Genomic DNA, 16,659 nt, shown 5'->3' on the forward strand with positions numbered 1-16,659 from the left:
GACTCTTTGGTCCGCAGGCTGATGCTCTATCCACTGAGCCAAACTGGCTAGGGCCAGAAAGATATTTTAAATAGCAGTAAAAAGAAGCGAATAAAATAAACAATTCCTTAAAAATAGAAATCCAGCCCTAACCGGTTTGGCTCAGTGGAGTGTCGGTCTGTGGACTGAAAGGTCCCAGGTTCGATTCTGGTCAAGGGCATGTACCTTGGTTGTGGGCACATCCCTAGTAGGAGGTGTGCAAGAGGCAGCTGATCAATTTTTCTAACTCTCTTTCCCTTCCTCTCTGTAAAAAATCAATGAAAAAAAAAAAAAAAAAATAGAGCCCTAGCCAGTTTGGCTCAGTATACAGAGCATCAGCCTACAGACTCAAGGATCCCTGGTTCCATTACAGTCAAGAGCACATGCCCGGATTGCAAGCTTGGTCCCCAGTAGGGGGCGTGCAGGAGGCAGCTGATCGATGATTCCCTCTCATCATTGATATTTCTATCTCTCTCTTCCTCTCCCTTCCTCTCTGAAATAAAAATATATATAAAAAAATAGAAATCCAGCCGAAACTGGTTTGGCTCAGTGGATAGAGCGTCGGCCTGCGGACTGAAGGGTCCCGGGTTCGATTCCGGTCAAGGGCATGTACCTTGGTTGCGGGCACATCCCCAGTGTGAGGTGTGCAGGAGGCAGCTGATCGATGTTTCTCTCTCATCGATGTTTCTAGCTCTCTATCCCTCTCCCTTCCTCTCTGTAAAATATCAATAAAATATATTAAAAAAAAAAATAGAAATCCAAAGAGAAAACACTCTTTTTTAAAAAATATATATTTTACTGATTTTTTACAGAGAGGAAGGGAGAGGGATAGAGAGCTAGAAACATCGATGAGAGAGAAACTTCGATCAGCTGCCTCCTGCACACCCCACACTGGGGATGTGCCCGCAACCAAGGTACATGTCCTTGACCAGAATCGAACCTGAGACCCTTCAGTCCACAGGCCGACGCTCCATCCACTGAGCCAAACCAGTTAGGGCAAAACATTCTTATTTTATAATAAAACCTGTTTAAAATATGAAAGGTTCATATTCTGGTATGAATCAATATAATAAAATATAATTATTAATACTTAAAAGTACATTAAATGCCTAATCTGATATATCAATAATGAGAAATATTCAGGAAATCTGTTCCATGAAAAGAAATTTTTCAATTTTAAAATATGTTGAATATGTCAAAGGTGTTAAAATAATGCATAGAAAAAAACCATGAAGGGAAATAATTTAAATGTCAACTATGTCTAAACACCCTTCCCTACTACAACAAACCAAGGTTCCTTGGGAAATCAAGGAAACTGGTAAATCAATTTCCAGAACTAGTAGGAAATGTGTAAAATGACTCTGGGAATATCTTACTGTATCAGAAAGTAACAGGCCCTCGAAATGATGATGGTACACCAAAAGGACTCAAAAGCTGGTTTGACAGAATTACTTGCTTAATCTGGGATCATCAAAATCAGTAACAGAAACAGATTATAACCCACTGAATTTAAAAAAGAATCCTAACCCTGGCCGGTGTGGCTCAGAGGTTAGAGCATCAGCCCGAGCACCCAAGGGTCTCAGGATCGATTCCCAGTTTGGGTCAGGTAACCCAACCTGGATTGCAGGTTGCTTACCCGGCCCCAGTCGGGTCACATGCAGGACACAACCAATTGATATTTCTCTCCTTCACTCTCTCTTTCTCTTTCCCCCTCCCTCCCTTCCACTCTCGAAAAAGAAATCAATGAAAAAAATATCCTCGGGTGAGGATTAAAAAAAAAAAAAGAATCCTAGAGTCTATTCTGTTATAAACAAAAAAATACATAATGGGGAGAAGCTTTTCCTTATTGTAGAATGTCAACTAATGAATGTAGATGGTATGACAGAGTTAGAAAACCACCATTTTATAATCACAGCAAAATACTGATTAAGGCAAGAGTCAGCAGCGGATTTAAAACTACTGGGTACAAGTTTGATGGGAAATAGGATAATGTTAGTCTCAGAGTATTTCCCCAAGATTATATATAAATAAAAAAGGAGGAACCTGGCAGACATCTCTAAACTGAGTGGCCCAAGTTAACCTCACCAACAATGAAACAAACTAATATCATGGACTTTCTGCTTTGACACACTGAGAAGGACAAATACAATTTGCACAGTACTACAAAAATATGCATTATATGAATTTAATCATGAAGAAACAATCCAACTAATCAAAAATGAAAATTTACAAAACTAACCTATACTCTACAAAAATGTCAGTCCTGAAAAACAAAGAAAGCTTGAAGAACTGTTTCAGATTAGTGGAGACTAAATATTTGTGACAACTAAATGTAATATGTGATTCTAGACTGGGTCCAGGATGGAGAAAAAAAGCTATAAAAGAATTGCTAAAAATCAACTGGCAAAATTTGAAAATATGGAATACTGTATGTATCAATGGTAAATTTCCTGAATCTTGGTAATTCTACTACAGTTAGTGTCCTTGTTTTTAGGAACTCCACACTAAAGAACTTAGAAGTAAGGGGTCAAGATAGTATCTGTAACCTACTCTCAAATGGTTCGACAACAATATACTGATATAGAGGGTGGGGCAAAAATAGACTTACAATTGTTCGTATGAAAAATAATACAATTAATAAATAAATACTAATACAAGAATAAACTTTGTGTTTCCTGTACTCACAAATGTAAACCTACATTTGTCCCACCCTGTATTTATGTAAGAAGAGAGAATGATTGCCTGGCAGGTGTTGTTCAGTGGTTGAGCATCATCAACCCATGAATCAGGAGGTCACAGTTTGATTGCCATCAGGGCACATGACCAGGTTTCGGGCACCAACACCAGTAGGGGGTGTGCAGAAGGCAGCATATCAATGTTTCTCTCTCATTGATGTTTCTATCTCTCCTTTCCTCTCTCTGAAAATCAATAAAAACATAGTTTAAAAAAATAAAAACATTTTTTTTTTTAAAGGAGAGTGATTAACACAAATATAGCTAAATGTTAACAACTGGTAAATCAAGATAAAGGATATACAGAGCACTATTCTTGCAACTTTCTGCAAACAAAGTTTTTTTCAAAATTAAGTTTTTTAAAAAGGTAATTGACTATTCTAATAATGTAATGAAGGTACAGGAAACTAAAGCATTCTGCTGAATATCCCAAGACATACCTTTAAAGTTGCTTTTAAAAATAAATTTCTCAACGGTTTATTTACTTGTCATAGAATAATAATTTGAGCTTTCTTGCTTTAGAAGGGAGGGTGTATTTTGCACTAGAAGCAGTGTACCAAAGTGGTAGTTAGAAAAAGTAGTAGTTTTGAATATGGGCTGTATAGTCAGATTGCCTGAATCTGAATTTCAGCCTTTCATATGTTCTTAGGCAACTATCCAGTTAGACCAGTGGTCGGCAAACTCATTAGTCAACAGAGCCAAATATCAACAGTACAACGATTGAAATTTCTTTTGAGAGCCGAAAACGGACTTATGCGCATGGCCACGAAGTTTCAATCGCACTGTACGTGCGCGCCTGCACGTGGTATTTTGTGGAAGAGCCACACTCAAGGGGCCAAAGAGCCGCAGTTTGCCGACCACTGAGTTAGATCAAGGTACATTGTAACAAATGATAATACTACCTGGTATCACTAAGACTATTGTGAGAATTAAATGAGATAATGCATCTATAGCACCAAATAATAGATAGTAAATTGGTGTCTCAATGTCAAAAATGCCATTCTAATATACATTTTAAAATAAATTACATGAAAAATAACAGGAAAGTAAATAAAGTCTGATTTCTAATTTTTTTTAAAGGAATAGAATTTTTTTGCCACACTAATTAGACAAGCATCTTATTATGTTACTTACTCATCCCCAAAGAGTTGATGGGTATATTCAGGAAAGAAAGTTCTAATATCATTCTCAAGATCTTCGGGGAAACGAACTGTTTAAAAGAAAAAAATGTAGAGATATTAAAGATATTAAATTAAAGATATTAAAGGTGACAGGTTATTTCAATTTCAAGAATTTCATTATACAGTCAATATTTTTCTTATTTAAAGTTGTTGCTTTTCCATTATATAATGAAGTCTCATGAGACAAATGAACAATAAAAATCAAAAAATCACTTCAAGCCCTGACCGGTTTGGCTCAGTGGATAGAGCGTCGGCCTGTGGACTGAAAGGTCCCAGGTTCGATTCCGGTCAAGGGCATGTACCTTGGTTGGGGGCACATCCCCAGTGGGGGGTGTGCAGGAGGCAGCTGATTGATGTTTCTCTCTCATCAATGGTTCTCTCTATCTCTCTCCCTTCCTCTCTCTGTAAAATCAATAAAATATATTTAAAAAAAAAAAATCACTTCAAGTATTTTAGTACCAAAAATCTACTGATTTGGTGGCCGGAGAGAAGTCAATGGGGGAAAAGGAAACATGTAATACTATATGTAATATTTTAAACAATAAAGAATTAAAAATAAGTAAATAAACAAATAAATCAACAAAAATTTTTTAAAAAAGAAAAAACCTACTGATTCTAAGAATTAGAAAACTAGGTATGACAGAGGCATCTGATTTAGTTTATATTTTTCTGTATGTTCATACACAATGCAAAAATTAAACAAAACCAAAAAAGACACTTTGAGATAAGAAAAAGTTTCAACATCAAGGAAACAAAAACAGAATCTACAGGAAACATTGAGAACAATAATCTGAGTTGATGAAGCCCCTATCATCCTCACATCATTCTTTATGACTACAAGATAATATTTATGTTGTTTCTAGTTTTGGGGTTTATTTTTTCTATTAAAAATCGCCCTAACTAGCCAAGGCCGGTTTGGCTCAGTGGATAGAGCGTCAGCCTGCGGACTGGGGGGTCCCAGGTTCGATTCCGGTCAAGGGCATGTAACTTGGTTGCGGGCACATCCCCAGTGGGAGGTGTGCAAGAGGCAGCTGATCGATGTTTCTCTCTCATCGATGTTTCTGACTATCTATCCCTCTTCCTTCCTCTCTGTAAAAAATCAATAAAAAAATAAATAAAAAATAAATAAAAAAAAATCGCCCTAACTGGATAGAGCGTCGGCCTGCGGACTGAAGGGTCCCGGGTTCGATTCCGGTCAAGGGCATGTACCTTGGTTGCGAGCACATCCCCAGTATGGGTTGTGCAGGAGGCAGATGATCCATGTTTCTCTCTCATCGATGTTTCTAACTCTCTATCCCTCTCCCTTCCTCTCTGTAAAAAATCAATAAAATATATTTAGAAAAAAAAACAAAAAAATAAACAATAAAAATAATGCTATGCCCTGGCCAGGTGGCTCAGTTAGTTGGAATGATGTCCCATATACCAAAAAGTTACCGGTTTGATTCTCGGTAAGGGCACATACCAAGGTTGCTGATCCCTGGTTGGGGTGCAGAGGCAATTGATGTTTCTCTTTGATGTTTATCCCTCCCCTCTCTTTCTCTCCCTACCTCTGTCTCTAAAAAATCAATAAAAACATATCCTCAAGTAAGGGTTAAAAATAAATAATAACACTGCAATGACCTCTTTATATGTAATACCTTGCTGTACTTTTACAATACACACAAGGTAAATTCCTGGCAGTAGAAATGCTTAGTGAAAGTACTAAAATATTTTTTATAAATACTACTTAAATGCCCTCTAAAAATACTGTAACAGTTTATATACCCACCAGCAGCTTTTGAACTCCTTTGTTTCCCACATCCTTGACAATACTATACCCTCAACTTTAATTTCTACCAGTCCAAAATGGAAATGGGAATCCTGTTACTTGTATTTGTATGTACTATGAATACTGATATCATTGAACAGTTTCCCAATATAATTTATCTTACGAAGAAAAATTTTACAAAAAAATCCTTAAGCAATTGAAGAATGAAAAAAGATGAGTTGTAGATGGAAAATTGCTAATATTGTCCTCACAAAGCAAGTCACTTGCAGGGTACCAAAGTATCATGTAACAGATTACTGATTTACAGAAGAAAAGACCTGTAGAGATCTGGCACTTAACACCTTTCCAAGGGATCTTAGAATTAACTCATTATTAGATAGACCAATATAATGTGCCTCCTGATTTAATGCAATATAACGTACACACCATCACCTATAAAAGTTTTCTTTCAAAAAATATTTAGCTTAGCTCTAAACCAGCTTTATTGTCTTCCACTTTAAAGAAATAGAGGGGCCCTACCCAGTTTGGCTCAGTGGATAGAGCGTAGGCCTGCGGAATGAAGGGTCCCAGGTTCGATTCCAGTCAAGGGCACATGCCTGGGTTGCATGTACCTTGGTTGTGGGCACATCCCCAGTAGGAGGTGTGCAAGAGGCAGCTGATCGATGTTTCTCTCTCATCGATGTTTCTAACTCTCTTTTCCTCTCCCTTCCTCTCTGTAAAAAAATCAATAAAATATATTTTAAAAAAAATAGAGCCCTAGCCAGTTTGGCTCAGTATATAGAACATCAGTCTGCGGACTCAAGGGTCCTGGATTCGATTCGTCAAGGGCACATGCCCGGGTTGCAAGCTCGGTCCCCAGTAGGGGGCGTGCAGGAGGCAGCTGATCGATTATTCCCTCTCATCATTGATATTTCTATCTCTCTCTCCCTCTCCCTTCCTCTCTGAAATCAATAAAAAATATATATATTTAAAAAAAAAGAAATATAGAGGGAACAAGTTACATACTACCAAAAGGAAATAAAAATATCCAGAATGTACATACTGAATAAAGAAATTGAAAAAGATACAAATAAATGGGAACATATGGATAGGAAGAATTAACATCATTAAAATGTCCATTCTACCCAACCCAATCTATTGATTCAATGCAATGCATATCAAAATACCAGGGGCATTTTTCAAGAACAGAATAATCCAAAAGTTTATATGGAACCACAAAAGACCTCAAATAGCCAAACAATGTTGTATGGCAACATTAGATATAGTCTTCAGGAGTAGTCACACAAAAAATAACATGTTATTAATAATATTATTACGTAGTTGTCACTTAAACATTAACTGTGTGTCAGGCAATTTGCTAAAAATTTTATAATCATTACTAGAGGCCTGATGCACGAATTTGTGCATAGGTGGCATCCCTTGGCCTGGCTGGCAATTGGGGCCGATAGGGGCCGTCTCGCCCAGTCCCAATTGGGGCCGATCCAGGGCCGGCTGGCCCGGGGGAGGGACTGCAGGAGGTTGGCCAGCCATGAGAGGTTGGCTATGGGAGCACACTAACCACCAGGGGGCAGCTCCTGCTTTGAGCATCTGCCCCCTGGTGATCAGTGTGTGTCATAGCAACCAGCTGACTGGTTGTTCAGTCATAACAGTCGCTTAGGCTTTTATATATATAGATTGCAGTTAATCCCCACAAGAGCTATCGAATGTTCATTTCATAGATGAATGATGCAAAAAGGACTAATTTGCTCAAGGTTATATAGTTAAGTTTAAAGGTTATATAGTGTGTTTAAAGCTGAACACCACACAAGTTGGTATAGATGAACACAAGAATAATTATTGGAGAATTATTTTTAATAGCAAGAGGAGAAGCAATCCCCAAAAGGGAATCCTAGCCTATATAATAAAAAGGTAATATGCAAGTCTACCAAACTGCGGAATGACCGGTGGCTATGACGTGTGCTGACCACTAGGGGGCAGACACTCAACACAAGAGCTGCCCCTGTGGTCAGTGCACTCCCACAGTGGGAGCACCGCTCAGCCACAAGCTGGGCTGACGGCTGGCAAGCGCAGTAGCCTGCATCTGCGGCAGCACTAAGGATGTCCGACTGCAGCTTAGGCCTGCTCCCTGTGGGCCTAAGCCAGGGGTGGGCAAACTTTTTGACTCGAGGGCCACAATGGGTTCTTAAACTGGACCGGAGGGCCAGAACAAAAGCATGGATGGAGTGTTTGTGTGAACAAATATAAATTCAAAGTAAAGGAGCGGAGGGGAGAGCAAGAGAACCCTCCGCTCTTTCGGCTCCGTGGGCCGGATAGAACAGCCGAACAGGCCGGATTCAGCCCGTGAGCCACAGTTTGCCCACGGCTGGCCTAAGCCGTCAGTCAGACATCCCCTGAGGGTTCCCAGACTGCGAAAGGGTGCAGGCCGGGCAGAGGGACCCCCGCCCCCCAGTGCACGAATGTTGTGCACCGGGCTTCTAGTACTGAAATAAGTTATGATACAATCACAGTGTACTACAAATTTAAAATAAGATAGATCTATATGTTTTTTACAGAGAATGATATTTAAGACATTGTTAAGCTAAATAATAAAAGAGCCTTACCACAGGCTCCTGGTTTTAGAAAAATAATGTCTGTACAAGGAAAAAATCTAGATCAGTATTATCTTTTACCTTATTTCTATTACTAGAGGCCTGTTGCACGAAGAGATTCATGCAATAGGCCTTCCTTCCCTTGGCTTCCAGCACCAGTTTTCCTCCGACACCCGGGACCCAGGCCTTCGCTCCAGCCAGAGTCTGCAATCTCCGTCTTCGCTGCGGCTGGAGTGCCGCTCCTGTAAATCCCTCCGCCCCCTGCCCCCCCCCTCATAGCAGGCGTCCTGCCCCACCTGGCCACTCTGTGCCTGGAGCAGCTGGGCGGCCGCCATCTTTGGCCTTCTAATTTGCATATTCCCTCCTGATTGGCTGGTGGGTGTAGCAGAGTGATGGTCAATTTGCATGTTTCTCTTTTATTAGTGTAGATGTTTGTACTACAGGCCTGATGCATGAAAATTGATGCACTGGGGGGGAAGGGGAGGGCGGGGTGTCCCTCAGCCCAGCCTGCCACGTCTCACAGTCTGGGAGCCCTCAGGGGCGGGAGGTGACCCAGCAATCAGGGGAAGGCGACGCCCCATCACATCTCTGCTGCTGCCACTGCTGGCAGCGCAAGCCTCAGCTGGCCCTGGTTACCTGAGCCTCGGGCGGCCCTGGGCGGCTGGGCAGCCGCTATCCGAGGCTTGCCTGTGCCTCAGGCCGGCCCTGGGCGGCCGAGGGGACTGGGGGACTCCGGAGGCAGGCGCCCCCATGGGGCAGAGGGGACTGGGTGCTGCCACCTTGTGGCTGTGGATGCCGCCATCCTTGAGGGTGGGGCAGTCAATTAGCATATTCCCTCCTTATTGGCTGTGGGCACTGCCATCTTTGCAACAGCGTGAGGGTCAATTAGCATATTCCCTCTTTATTAGATAGGATTGTTTAAATGACAGCAGCTGGCATTTATTGAGAATATCTAAAAGTTAAGTTATTCAAGCACTTTACTTGTATTTAACCTTTCATTTAATTTTTACAACCACTATAAAGTAAATACTATCAAATCCATTTTAAAAATTAGAAAATGGGGACATAAAAAGTGATTGAACCAGGATTTATGAGTATATAATTAAAGAGTGTTACTGAAGTATAATTTATATACCATACAACTCATTTTAAGTGTATAATTCAGTAATTTTTAGTAAATTTAAAATTGTGTAACCACTGTCACAATCTCATTGTAAAATGCTATGATTCCCAAAAGAAATCCCATGCTCATTTTCAGTCATTTCTGTTCTCACCTTTAACCCCAGGCAATCACTAATCAACTTCCTGTGACAGAAATGGCTTTTCCAAACATTTCATACAAAAAGAATCATACAGGATATGGCGTAGTTTTTTCTTGTTTTGTTTTGTTGTTTTTTTTGGTCGGGTTTCACTTAGAATGTTTTTGAGGTTCATCAATGTTTCAGCATTATCAGACCTTCATTCCTTTTTATTGTCACGTAATATTCTATCATATAGATATACGTACCACACTTTATCTGTTTACTAATTGATAGATATCTGGGTTGTTTCCATTGCTTAGTTATTGTGAATAATGCTGCTATGAACATTCATGTATGAGTTTTTATATGGACATATGTTTTCATTCCTCTTGGGTAGATACCTAGGAGTAGAATTTCTCGGTCATTTAATAAATTCACGTTTTTAGCTTTTTTAAGAACCTGCCAAACCATTTTCCAAAGTAGTTGTATTATTTTACATTCCCTTCAGCATTATATGAGTGTTTTTTCACAAACTCACCAACACTTACTATTATTTTCATAAGAAAGAGTAAAGGTAAATATTTTAAAGAAACTGAGACCACTTATTCCTGTCACTTTTTGCCACACTGTATTTCCTATATGTAAATTTTGCCACTCTCAAACATCTACCCACTCCATGACATAAATCAAGACTGAATAAAATCTGAATATGTTCAATAAATGCAGAAAACTATATTTACACAAACTGCTCTTACATGAAATTCTACTTCAAAGATTAAATTATATATACACATACAGTACATACATAATACCACTTAGAAATGGCATACATACCTAATTTTAGTTCAATTGCTGTGTTGGTGTTACATTTGTACTCTGCCAGTTTCTTCTCCTCTGCACTTTTGTACTCAACCAAAAATTTCTCCATAGCACCAAATCCTAAGAGAAAGATTTTTAAAGGTCTGGTTGAAAACGGTTTAAATAGGCAAACCTAAAAATATGGTTGTTATTAGAAGTGAAACAAAAGTAAGATTTAAAGCATTTTTATAGATCCTAAAGGTATAGGTCATTGTCCACATGCTCCTAAATAAATGTACTAAGTATGAGTGCCTCATTATAAAACGTCATTTGAGATAAAGGCTTATGAAGCAGCGCTGTTTTACATAAATGAGTACACCTGAAAATTAACATGACAGATTACTGACATTTCTGAATATTTAATACCAATATAAATTTCCTGCTAGGATTTATGCCTATGTAGCCTTTTTAAAAGAAATATAAAAAGGATGCTACTGCTCCACTAAGAAATAAAGTGAGAATGTCCTTTGACAATTATAATAACATTTCATTTCTAATACTGGAAAATTTATACCCAGAGTACTTCCATACTATTAAAAGAACTATGAACTGATAATGCATAGATTATCTCAGAAAGTATACACAAGAAACTGGTAACCATGGTTACCTCTAGGATAAGAGAAGGAATGGGGATACGGTTAGAAAAGAAAATTTTCATTGTATTACAAATATTTTTTACCATCTGTGCATAGTCATAAACTATTCCAGCTACTGGAATAACCAAATGGTTTTATAATGTGGCTAGACATCAATATATATATAACAATTAATGAAAGAATCATTATCAAGAGGAACTTTCAAGCAAAGATGACAATTAAAGTCTCCCGACAAAATAAATATAAAAGTTAGTAAAAATTCAGGGGAAAAAATCATAAGCAGAAACAAAAAGGGTACAATGGCATGCTATAATACTTCAATAAGTGGTTAAAACACATACACAGAAAATGGGGAACAATTGAGGCAATTATAGATTAATGATTTGGAATCAGAATTCCTGCATTCAAATCCAGTCTTCACCATTTATTTACTTCATCTATGAATTACTTGACCTCTCCGACCCTAATCTATAAAACAACAGAACCCACCTCGAAGAATTTATGTATAATCTAAGCAACAAAATTTAACTTGTGAAATCCCACATTAGCTTAATCCCCACAATTCTATAACACAAGTCAATACTATATCAAGTCCCATGTCATATTAAAAAACTCAGGCTTAGAAAGAGGTTTATTTGCTTAATTAAGAGCACTCAACTACTAAATGGTGAAGCTGAGATTCCAATTTAGGTGTGATCTTATAACATGTACACCCTATGCAGTACCTACGTTCCCCTCTTTTACAGTACCATTGTACTCAATGATCCTACAGCTCTTCCTTAAACAGCTGTAGCTCAAGCTATAACCTGTCTATCCAGCACATCCATAAAAGTGTAGTGAGCCATAACAGGTTTGGCTCAGTGGATAGAGCGTCCCAGGTTCGATTCCGGTCAAGGCCATGTACCTTGGTTGCGGGCACATCCCCAGTAGGAGGTGTGCAGGAGGCAGTTGATCGATGTTTCTCTCTCATGGATGTTTCTAACTCTCTATCCCTCTCCCTTCCTCTCTGTAAAAAAACAATAAAATATATATTTTTTTAAAAAGTGTAGTGAGACTACAATGAAGACACTGGGAACAGAGATCATAAACTGTTCATCACGTCAATAATATGTAATTGGGGGGGACATATATAGCACATCAAAACAGTCTTTATACACGTACCAAAAAATAGACATTATTATTAAATGTTGTTATTAAATGTTGTTATTAAATGTTGTAAAGGAGACTCAATAGAGAGAATAGAATGACCACTAGAGGATTACATTATAGTAGACACACTCTAAAAGGAGTTTAGGCGAAGGAATAATGAGAGAACCGCTTTCTCAAAGGAAATCTAAACCCATCCTAGAAATACTGAAGTGTGAGAGATTAAGGAGACTGCAAAGTCAGTCAACATTCAAGTGAGAGCCCCAGTGCAGGGCAAGGCAGCAATGCGCTAGCTCTTAAGTTGCTGGTAGTGGAAGGCGGAGGATCTGGAAGAGGAGGATCTGAGTATTAAAATCAGCTGGCGGGAACAGAACCAGCCTGCTGTAGCCGAGGCAGCAGTGGGCAAAAGGAACGAGAAGAGAAACAGGCCTCAAAGCATCTGGCACCTTACAACCCGAATCGCGACGCTTTTCCCCGGTCTCTCCGTCGCTCGCCAGGGGTCAAGTTCTTCGCAGAAGGCGCCGAACCCTGAGCAGCTGGGGGCGGGGGCGCGAACCTCTACTCACAAGAAGCTGCGCTCAGAGTTCCGCGCTCTCAGGCTGAAGCAGGCCGTCTGGAACCCAGGCTGGAGCCCGAAAGTTCCAAGCGGGCACTGTCACCACGGTCTCGGCATTCTTTCCCAAACCTGCCGGCCCCCTCCCCTTGGTAAACTTTTCCCGGGAACTTACCCGCCATTTCCGAGCTGGGAGCACCCGCGGCCGAGGAAGGACGAATCAACCCGCGCGCTCCCTGGCCGGAAGTGAGCGCATTGAATGACGCCTTTCCCCCGCCCACCAATGAGAGGAGGAGACTTGGTGCGCGGGGTGGCGGAAGCAGCTCAGAAGGCGGGACTTACATCGCCAGGAATGCTCGGACGGTTGCCTAGCCACCGCGGGTGCCGTCAGCCGTTTTTTAGGCCTGAAGTAGAGGAGGAGGCCGTAAAAGGGACCTTCTATTTAGCCCTGGGAACGTTTCTTGAGGTTAATTTGAATAATATACTTTATGGCTTTCTGTCCCCCCCGGCGATGTTTTGGAGACGGAGAGAAAAACTCTCCCCTTGGCCTGAACGATCGATCCAAACACCTGCACCCTAGTTTAAAATGTAGGAATTGAGTTGCAGTTGCGGGAGAAATTTTCACTTACTTTATTTGTTTCTATTTTTGCTGTTCATACTTGCTTAACCTCGTTTTTCTTTTCTCTCATGTTAACAGTATACAGTGCGATATCAATTTAGGGACTCTGCTTTCACTCCTAAGGTTACTAGGCAACCATTTAGTGCACTGAAATAGTTAATACCTCGAGATCTGTCTTAGTGGCTTGAACCACATCGCAATATGCTACTGTTTTCGGCCATTGGGCTTATTATTATTTAGTAACTGTTGAAACTTTGTCCCAGAGGATAAGCCACTTTTTAAAAAATATATATTTTATTAATTTTTTACAGAGAGGAAGGGAGTGGGATAGGGAATTAGAAACATCGATCAGCTGCCTCTTGCACACCTCCTACTGGCGATGTGCCCACAACCAAGGTACATGGCCTTGACCAGAATCCTTCCGTCCACAGGCCGACGCTCTATCCACTGAGCCAAACCGGTTAGGGCAAGCCACTTTTTTTTGATAACCACCAGTGTTGTGTATACTGTAGAATGCCTTGTGTCAACAAATGTTGGTTATTAGGTTTTACGATGATGCTAGAGCTAAAATGGACCATTAAGATGATAGTCTAGAACGAATGCACCACTTCATTTTAGAGATGAGGAAACTAAAGACCAGGAAAGAGAAATTGTCTAAGTCCTCTCAGTATACAGCCTATGCAAGAGTTCAGTTCTCCAGATACCCCATATTTTATACTACATGGAGATGGGCCTCCTGAAGATAAGATCAAAAAAGGTACCGAGAATGCTCAGATCCTTTTCCTTTAAGCCTTAATGAAACACCAGAAATTATGATCATACAGTGTTAAATAGAAAACTGAATCAATACTATAATCAATGACATTATGGATCAAAAAAGGGAAGCAATAATGTCTTCAAAATGTCAAGAGTTACTATTTCTTTCCAAAACCACCTTATCTATAAATCAGTCCATTGCTGACCAGCAATTATGATCCTTATAATAAGAAATCAAGAAAATTTTTCTTAACTGCAGCAAATCTGAAATGGATTAGTCCTGTGACTTCATGGTTAGTTGTAGTAAAGAAATAGGAAGAAACCTATACATGATAAATATGAATAAGAAATAAGATGAATATGAGTAAGGAATATGATGAGCTATATATCATGTGACTACCATTTAGTATGATCAGCTTGCAAAATTGAGGTTACAGTTTTAAATTATCCTTGTCTTAGAGCTATTCTCACATTTATTAAAATATCACAGAATACATGTTTAGGTGCAGTTTGCGTAAAAGATAAAAAGAATGACTTCTTTCAGCATCATAATAGTAAAATTACCAAAAAAGAAAATATATTTCCTTTTTTAGGGTCTTTCCCCTCTTCTTGAATTTATATTTTACCTTATTCTAAAGGAAATTTAGGAAGTGATAGTTGCCACCATGGGATAAAATATCTATGAAAAGGAATATGCTGTCCTACTATGTATGAAAGAGGCAGCATAGTGGTATGGAAAGTCCACGCCATACTAGTCTAAGTTCTACTTTTTCATGATTGTGACCTTGTTTCATCTATTAAGTGGAGATAATATTACCTTTCCAGTCACCACACTAGTTGTTGTGAAAATCAAATGGAAAATATTTATCAAAAATTCTATGTTAATATGAGGTGGTATTTGTATGATAACATTTATTCTAGAATAAGAGGTCTAGAAAAGGCCATATTACACTCTTAGGAATGAACTAGCAACCATGTGTTTGCTACAGGTTCAAGAGTATATAGACTAGTAAATTTTGCTATCATATCTTAAAACCTCCAGAAGGGATATTTTTTAAAGACATGGTATTAAACATATGGGCATCCCCATCACACCCCTGCTGCTGCCACTGCCGGCAGTGCAAGCCTCGGCCGGCCCTGGTTACCTGAGCCTCAGGTGGCCCTGGGTGGCTGGGCAGCCGCCATCCGAGGCTTGCCTGTGCCTTGGGCTGGCCCTGGGCGGCTGTGGGGCTGAGGGGAGTGGGCACCGCCATCTTGTGGCTATGGGCGCTGCCATCTTTGAGGGTGTGGCAGTCAATTAGCATATTCCCTCCTTATTGGCTCTGGGCGCTGCCATCTTTGAGGCCCTGGCAGTCAGTTAGCATATTCCCTCTTTATTGGCTGTGGGCACTGCCATCTTTCAGGGCGGGGCAGTCAATTAGCATATTCCCTCCTTATTGGCTGTGGGCACTGCCATCTTTGAGAGCGGGGCAGTCAATTAGCATATTCCCTCCTTATTGGCTGTGGGTGCCGCCATCTTTGTGATGGCATGAGGGTCAATTAGCATATTCCCTCTTTATTAGATAGTACTAAAGGCCCAGTGCATGATTGAAATCGCACGAAGAGGCACCCCACGGGGAGCCAGGACCTGCACCTGACTCACAGTGTCCTCCGGCCCCCCTACCTGTGTCTGCTCCGAGCTGCCCAAGCTGCCATGCCAGCTCGGGCAGGCCCCCCTGCCTCTGTGTCCGTCTCTGCTCTGAGCCTCACCTGCACACGCAACCTCCTCCTGTCTGGTTGTGACCCATTACGGAGTCCCGGCCTAATTTGCATAATATAATACTGAACCACCCCTCCCCACCCTCTGGGAAAAGAGGGCCCAAATTAAAATTGGAAATGAACAACATAAACTGTTGAACAAAAATAGATCCAAAGACAGAGAAACATCAATCAGAACGTCAAACCTCAGGGAAGGTAGGGGAGGGTGGGGGTAAGGAGGAGAGATCAACCAAAGGACGTATATGCATGCACGTAAGCCTAATCAATGGACACAGACAACAGGGGGATGGGGGCATGAATGGGAGGTGGGGGGTAATGGGGGAATAAGGACACATATGTAATACCTTAATCAATAAAGAAATTAAAAAAAACCTAAATTTTGTTTACATCTCTTATAAATGTGTCTAATGCATATTTATATTTATTTATATATATGTATATATATGTGTATATATATATATATATATATATATATATATATACACACACACACACACACACTGAGTGGCCAGATTATTATGCATTCAGAGATCATAATAATCTGGCCACTCAGTGTATAATGCTGTCAATTAAATGTTTAGTTCAAGAATTATAAAAGAGCCGAAACCGGTTTGGCTCAGTGGATAGAGCGTCGGCCTGCGGACTGAAGGGTCCCGGGTTCGATTCCGGTCAAGGGCATGTACCTTGGTTGCGGGCACATCCCCAGTGGGAGGTGTGCAGGAGGCAGCTGATCGATGTTTCTCTCTCATCGATGTTTCTAGCTCTCTATCCCTCTCCCTTCCTCTCTGTAAAGTATCAATAAAATATATTAAAAAAAAAAAGAATTATAAAAGAGCGGGAGAGAT

General features: G+C 40.2%; 2 protein-coding genes across 4 annotated transcripts in view; one reads left to right on the forward strand and one right to left on the reverse strand.

Moving 5' to 3' along the window:
• The window catches only part of HAT1 (histone acetyltransferase 1), a 55,423-nt gene extending 42,503 nt beyond the window's left edge, over positions 1-12,920 (reverse strand). The window contains exons 1-3 of one of the 3 annotated variants that reach the window (XM_080667658.1): positions 12,857-12,920; positions 10,363-10,467; positions 3,885-3,960 (exon numbers count right to left, since the gene is read on the reverse strand). In XM_080667658.1, coding sequence (XP_080523784.1) covers positions 3,885-3,960; positions 10,363-10,467; positions 12,857-12,863 — 188 coding nt within the window. In that variant the 5' untranslated portion in view covers positions 12,864-12,920. Of the gene's footprint in view, positions 1-3,884; positions 3,961-10,362; positions 10,468-12,574 lie in introns of all 3 variants that reach the window. The other 2 variants (XM_080667659.1, XM_080667660.1) reach the window with 2 other exon arrangements.
• SLC25A12 (solute carrier family 25 member 12) overlaps positions 1-16,659 on the forward strand; it is a 183,806-nt gene that overhangs the window by 57,736 nt on the left and 109,411 nt on the right. The gene's annotated exons all lie outside the window — the stretch shown is intronic.

Source organism: Plecotus auritus (assembly GCF_963455305.1).
Source record: "Plecotus auritus genome assembly, chromosome: 5".
NCBI classification, from domain to species: domain Eukaryota; kingdom Metazoa; phylum Chordata; class Mammalia; order Chiroptera; family Vespertilionidae; genus Plecotus; species Plecotus auritus.